Below are 7,500 nucleotides of genomic sequence, written 5' to 3'. Positions count from 1 at the left end.
CAATGCTGGCCATAGAGTATAGTGGCCACCGTATATTCTTTTACGTTGCAAATTGCGGGAGGCTTTTAGTGTTTATAGTAATATATCCTAGACAATGATGAGCTGGCATCTCCGCTTAGTAAAAGTAGCCTAGACTAATTGCTGTAAATGGAGGAAAGAAGTGCTTAAAATATGTTTTCTTGTGTTAGCAATGGTTACCCTCAAAGACACATGTGCAGCTAAAAAGCTTATAATTGTTCTTCAGCATCAGTATACATTCTCCCCTGATTGTATGAAACAAGAAAAAATAATCCAAAAATATTGAAGCAGCAAAGTTTGGGAAGCACAAAATTAGCGACCGAGCAGTATGACATTGTGTGACAGTCCCTGAAGAGTGTGTGATGTTTATTTTTCAGCCCAGCTGAGCTCATGTTCCCTCAGGAATGCAGTGTCCTGTAGCCCTGTCCTGCGTCCTCTCACCCTGCTGGTGGGCCCTGAGGATGGGGCAGGTCTGGACATATAGCCTGGGAGCTCAGCAACTGAGGTGAGGTGCAAAACTCTCCTCTGTTCCCAGACAGACACGCGCCACAGGCTCTCACACAGCTCTGGCTCAGACTTGTGTGAGTGAATCTAGCTTTAAAGATACCGTCAGATTCTGGAGGACATCATGCCCGTTGATATTTGAATGAAACTCCAACAAAACACCAGGGTGCGAACTCACCAAGCCCCTCCCCAAATACCCTAACTGATCCAGAATGGATGTGATCAGTATATTTGATCTGTAGTGAACTGTAGTGAACAAAGGTCCTTGAATACAAACCTTTAACTCTCTCTGCTTATAAGTTATATATTGATTATTTTGAATGAATAATTATGAAAAAAGCGCAGGACAACATGGTACAAAACTAACTATAAAGTATTGGGTGTGTGCTATAGCGACTTTCAAATCCAAACAAGATAATAATTAATGACAAATGATAATCTTGTTGAGATGTTATATTATCAAATGGACCTAAACTAGAAAAATGCACAAAACAAATGCAGACGTGCTAAATGAGGGCTGAAATGGCTTGCTTTATGCTTCTCTGAACACATTTGCATGTCCATTTAAATGAACTGTAATAGGGAGGCATCAGTGGATGACGCGGCATGTTGATAAGGCTCTGATCTCAGTTGACTTTATTAGTCTGCACTCATGACACTTCTCTTGAGCGGATTCTGGCACCATCAGCGCTCAACACTTTGAAAAGGACAGGGGTGGGGTTGGGGATCTGTCGTCCCCGGTTACGGCTCGTTCCGCTCGTCGGTGTCGTGGGTTCACGGCCGGCACACATCACCGTTGCAGCGCTTGCTGAGTCACTGGCAGACAGGCTGCCTAATGAGGTCAGCCGAGGTTTTAACGGCAGGATGACTGCTGGGAAACACACACACACACAAACACACACACACACACACACACACACACACACACACACACACACACACACACACTTGCACAAACACACACACACACACACACACACACACACACACACACACTAATACGCACACACAAACACACACATACACACACACACACACACATGCACACACACACACACACACACTCACACAAACAAACATACACACACACAGGCAGAACAAAACAAAAGCCCCTCGCTTCACTGCGATTCACTTTGACATTGAATCCCACAAGGGACAAATATAGTGAGGAACACGACACAGAGCTGCGATAAAACGGGACCACACACACACACACATACACACACACACACACACACACACATACACACACACACACACACACACACACACACACATACACACACACACACACACACACACACACACACACACACACACACACACACATACACACATACACACACAGACGCATCCACAGCCCTGTGTTCCCATCGATTAGATTACATTAGATTAGTTTCTCCCTGCAGAAACGCTGCTTACGAGCGACTGTTCGGCGAATAGTCATTAGGGAGTGTCACTTCAAATAAGAAGACATCATCTAGACTCCATGCAAGGTTTGACAAACATCCTGAGAAACGATAATCCCTGAAAAAAACTCTTCCTAGATTCACATACACACTCACACACACACACACACACACACACACACACACACACACATACACACACACACACACGCACACACACACGCACACATACACGCACACACACACACAGTATTTGATGAGTCTGGATCTTCTGACTCACAGAGTAATTAGCCATCAATAAGCAATCAGGGCTCAAACAGACTCCTATTCTCCCCTGATTGTCTGTGCCGTGACGTTGGCTGTGCTCTCTCTCTCTCACACACACACACACACACACACACACACACACACACACACACACACACACACACACACACACGGATGGTGGGTTTGAGAGAGCTCACCTTTAACTGAAGCGGTGCGGGTGCAGTTGTAGAGGATGGCCAGCTCCCCAAACGTGCTCCAAACTGGGATGGACGTAAGCAGCTGACTCTGCTGGTAGACCTCCAGACTACCATCTGTAAGAATAAACACAGACACACACACACACACACACACACACACACACACACATGGAGTTATAGATATAAACATGAACAAATAAGGATCTGTGTCCACAATGTTAGGAGCTATTACATTACACAAATTTAAACAGTCCCACCCATTTAATTGCCATACTGTACACACAAAAACTTGAACTAAGTGACCACAAATCACAAGGTCATGGAGAGATTTGAATCATCGACATAATAAAGATTCTTTTCTGAATGAGCTGTAGTGACTGACAGTGACACAAAATGCATTGATTAAGCACCTTACATAATATTTACGCCACCACCAGTGTTGAGCTGTAGGGGGCACTATACACTCTCAGTCCCCTACACTTCTACCTCTCTGCCTGGCCTCTCGGTTGCTGCCCCAGTCTACTCACTGGCCTGGAAAAGCAGTGTAGAGAGGAGAGGAGCACTTGTGAGCGCAGCCTGGACTCAGCGAATCCCGTACTCAGCGAACCATGATGATTTAAAAAAAAATATGTAACATAAAAAAGAGAAAAAAAATAGCTAGACAGTGCTCTCTTTTTTGCTCATCTCCTTCTTCCTTCCTCGCTCCATCCCTCCCTCCCTCCATGTCCTTGCCTTACACACCTGGCTTCCTCCTGAGTGTCTTGTCTAGTGAGCTGATGGAGAGCATTCACTCAGGCTTGCAGTGCCAAATTTAGGATACTGCATTTCCCCCTCTGTCTGTTAGTGCATAGTGAACTCTGAGTGGTGCTCTGTGCAGAGGGCCATATCACTGTCCATTCTGAACAACAGGAATGAGAAACACTGGTTCACATGGTGGGGGTGGGTTGCCTACTGATATAACACTGGTGCATACTCTGTGTGGTTCATAATAGCACATTAGAGAGCTGTTATTGACTGATATGCAGTGCAATCAAATAGATTATTTAGGAGGTGCCAGATCTTTACTCTCTAATGTAATTTCTCTGGTTACGTAAGTGAGTAGGTGAGTAAGTGCTGCTGGGTGGATGCACACACAATTTGGGGATTCTGATTCTGAGTGTATAAGTGTGTGTGTGTGAGTGTGTGTGTGTGTGGGGGGGGGGGGTACATGCATAGGCTATGTGTGAGTGTGTTCTTGTGTATGTCTAAGTGTGCATGTGTGACCCTGCTCACCTGCCAACACAAACAGGTGATTGCCCTGCTCCCCCTGTTTGATGACATAGTCTCCCTGCTGGAAGCTCCTCTCGTACATGCACTCCACCATGTCTCTGATCTGGGGGGCCTCCAGCCTCTTCAGGTACAGGTTCCTGTTCAGGGAGTCCGTGATCATCTTCTTCACACTGTGGGGGAAACAGCAACAAAAACACAACAGCAGGAGGACATCAGAACCAAGGTGATATACCAGCTAGCACTGAATACAAGGATACCCAGGGTAACATAAGGCATGTTGCAACGTCTTTCCTTCACTTGGATGCTGGAAAACTGCAGCCTCGAAAATCTCTATACTGAGCAGGCAACCCACTTGTCCAATGAGAACACTTGGAACTGGTCAATTGATTACTTGAAGGCACTGCTCAAATAGCTGTCTCATGTCTCACCACCTATATATTTTAGACTAAGGCCAGGACTGGATCTCTTTTCAAGTCAGCTTGCTCCTGGATTTGATGCATGGATCCGTCAGGATCAGCTGTTTCACCATCACAAACATCATGAGGCTAAGCAATGTACTTAATTTATTCAAGCGAGACTAAGGGGGAATGCACGCCTAGTTGACATACTGCAATGACGATTGTCCTGTTGTCCTATTGGGTTGCTTTTTGTTGTCTGTGTGGGTGGGAAAAAAGTTGTACTATGCATACCACAACGACTGCCCACCATTAACTAGCCTGTTGGCTACACTCTGCTGCTAGTGCTATATGCAAAATTACAGGTGCAGATAAACAAAATGCAAACAACGCAATGCTAGCTTGCCATTTCCTCACTAATCTTGCTGACTAAAATACAGTGCGTAATTTATCTACATTGTCAGTTCTGGGTGTTTTGGTTGTGGGAAGAAAGTGGCTGAGGAGAAAAAGGTGAAACTGTCTTTTGTCCTCCAGAGGTAAAATGCTGACTACCAGGATTGTATCTCCCATATGGGAATGTCTGATGATTACACATTGCTTTTAAGTTTTTAGTAACAAGCTGAACAGTCAGTTGGAGCAAGCGTTTTCTCATCCGCTCCGACATTGACTCATCATGTTGAATCGGCCCTAAGCTAGTCAGAGGCCAGTCAGTGATGGCAGAGCCTCCCCCGCAAACACAACTGATTGGAGCCACAGATGCTCATTAACTGGCCAGGCGTTATCAGATTTTCGACCGTCACTTTGGTCTGCAGTTGCCTTTAGAAAGTTTGTCCTGCAGTGTACAGAAGAGAGGAGACGATTGTGTCCATAATTTCAGATTTCTCATATTACAAGAGCGCTATTAGTGTTAATGCTAAGACAAAAGTGCTCATTTAAGCTAATCAAAGTGTGTTTGCTGAAGTGTGTCTGCTAGAGCACTCGGCGTGTGTCTCGTGTGCCGGGGCATTGTGGGTGTTTATGATTCACAACAGCAGGCTAATGAGGGCGCAGTGATGAGCGTGCTCCGTTCAGCCCCCGGGGGAGGGGGGGGGGGCTTCGCTAACGTCTCATTAGCCAGCGTTCTCCGCTAACGTCTCATTAGCACGCGTTTCCCAAGACACAGGAAGAAGGGGGCTTATGAATCACAGCAGGGGCACAGCAGCCGTGTGGGACAGAGCGGCACAGCACAGCGCAGACACAACAGAGGGGCCGGCGTGGGCTGGCTGCTTCAAGGAGGCGATGCGACGCACCGGGGCTTGACGCACCGGGGCGCATCTGCTCGCATTTCCATCTCAACGCAGCATTCTAATAGGTGACCGAGACAGACGTCATCCATACAAACAAGCACTCCTGATCAGAGAAAGATGCGAGGGGTAATCAGTGGTTTAGTAGTGGTGGTGGTGGTGGTGGTGTACATCACTAAAGGGCTTTCCGAGGATGCCAGTTTCATGGGGGATAAATGGCTTTTGCATCTGTAGTCTGTCCTGGGTGAATATATTCTGATTTGGGATTTAATTTCTTCTGGGATTTAAAAGATAACAGCTTGTCTTTCTATGAGCTGCCCAGGGATGCAAAAAGAATTTCAGCCCTGACTGACAATAAAGTTGTAGGCCTATCGTATCATATCGTACCATACCGTACCGTACCGTATAGTATCGTATCGCATCGCATCGCATCGCATCGCATCGCATCGCACCGTACCGTACCGTACCGTACCGCACCGCACCGCATCGCATCGCATCGCATCGCATCGTATCGTTAACAAATAAAGAACCCAGTGCGTTTGTGTGTGGTTGGTAAATGACCAGCATGGTCACTTAGCATACTGTTTTAAAGTATAAAAAGATGAATACAGTAATGAAGTATCACACTCTTTTGATCCCGTGAGGGAAATTTGGTCTCTGCATTTATCCCAATCCGTGAATTAGTGAAACACACCCAGCACACAGTGAACACACACTAATCACGACGCAGTGAGCTGCCTGCTACAGCTGCGCTCGGGGAGCAGTGGGGGGTTAGGTGCCTTGCTCAAGGGCACTACAGCCATTCCTACTGGTCGGGGTTCGAACCGGCAACCCTCCGGTTACAAGTCCGAAGCGCTAACCAGTAGGCCACGGCTGCCCTGGTTATACTAATCTGATAGCAACTGGAAACAGCGGGTTCTTTCTCTTCCCATATCTCTTTGTCTTTCCTTGTGTTTTTCTGCTGTCTCTGTCTCTCTCTCTCATCCTGACTATTTCCCCTGCTCTCTCTTCCCTCGATCTTGTTCTCCAGCTCTGTTTCTCTATTTCTTGTTCTCCCTCTCTTCCCCCATGTTCCTCTTCCTCTCACTCCTTCTCTCCCTGTCCCTGACTCACTCTGTCTATCTTTCTCTCTCTCTTTCCCTTCCCTTTCTCCCCTCCATCTCTCACACACCTAGCCTCCTTCCACACGCGGGCTTTTTCCAGGCTGAACTGAGGCAGGGTGCCCGAGTCGTAGGTCCTGGACGAGGGTTCAGCAGACACGCCGGCCTTGGCGCCTCTCCTGCGGTCCAGCGCGGCTCGCAGCGAGTCTGGCCGGGCGCGGGGCGGTGTAGGGGGTTGCTGGGGGCCGCCGGGGGAGTGGAGGCGGCCCAGCTGGAGGCTGTGGTTCTGGAGCTGCTCGGTGAGCTCCCCGATGACACGGCCCTGCTGGAGCAGCTGCTCCTGAAGGCAGCGCAGCTGGAGACGCCGCGAGTCCAGCTCCTCGTCCCGCCGCCTCAGCTCATGCTCCAGCTCCTCCACCTACACACACACACACACACACACACACACACACACACACACACACACACAAACACCGCATATTATAGACATACACACACACACACACACACACACACACACACACACACGCACACACATACATTAACATTAACAAAAAACATTTACATACATAAAGATATGCATGCACACACACACAGTATTTTATATATACTTCTTACTTAGAGACATGCATACATATACTTTTTCTCTTTCACACACACACACACACACACACACACACAAACACACGCACACATATGCAAAAAGGCACAGAAGTACATGGTTTTCCACTTTGTTCTGAGTTAAAACCCTGCCTCAGCAGGCCTAGTCTGCTGCTAGATTACCCAGAGACCCTCGTGCTCTCCTCAGGAGATGGGCTGTGGTCATAGCACTGGGCTTCCTCTTTCTCTTTCAATCTTCTATCTCTACCTCCTTTTCTCTCGCTAAGTTTCTTTCTCTCTCTCTCTCTCTCTCTTTTTTTCCCTCTCTCTCTCTGCTAAAGATTTTCCACACCTTGGCCCTGAAAAGATGGGCTGAGACCATGGAGTTGAGCTCCCTCTCTCTTTCTCTATATCTCTCTATTTGTCTCTATCTCTCTGCCCCCCCCCTTTCCCTTTCT

General features: G+C 47.4%; 1 protein-coding gene across 1 annotated transcript in view; it reads right to left on the bottom strand.

The window, feature by feature from the left end:
- prkg2 (protein kinase cGMP-dependent 2) overlaps positions 1–7,500 on the bottom strand; it is a 26,068-nt gene that overhangs the window by 17,306 nt on the left and 1,262 nt on the right. Inside the window, exons 2-4 of the mRNA XM_076270041.1 lie at positions 6,514–6,860; positions 3,668–3,834; positions 2,396–2,509 (exon numbers count right to left, since the gene is read on the bottom strand). Coding sequence (XP_076126156.1) covers positions 2,396–2,509; positions 3,668–3,834; positions 6,514–6,860 — 628 coding nt within the window. The remainder of the gene's footprint in view (positions 1–2,395; positions 2,510–3,667; positions 3,835–6,513; positions 6,861–7,500) is intronic.

This window comes from Alosa pseudoharengus, unplaced genomic scaffold (genome assembly GCF_046254945.1).
Source record: "Alosa pseudoharengus isolate Yale_2024_CS ecotype anadromous, Long Island Sound unplaced genomic scaffold, YU_APseudo_1.1 YU_APseudo_1.1_scf_6, whole genome shotgun sequence".
NCBI lineage: Eukaryota > Metazoa > Chordata > Actinopteri > Clupeiformes > Clupeidae > Alosa > Alosa pseudoharengus.
Note: the sequence above shows the minus strand (reverse complement) of the source record. Positions and strands in the feature narration are given on the sequence as shown.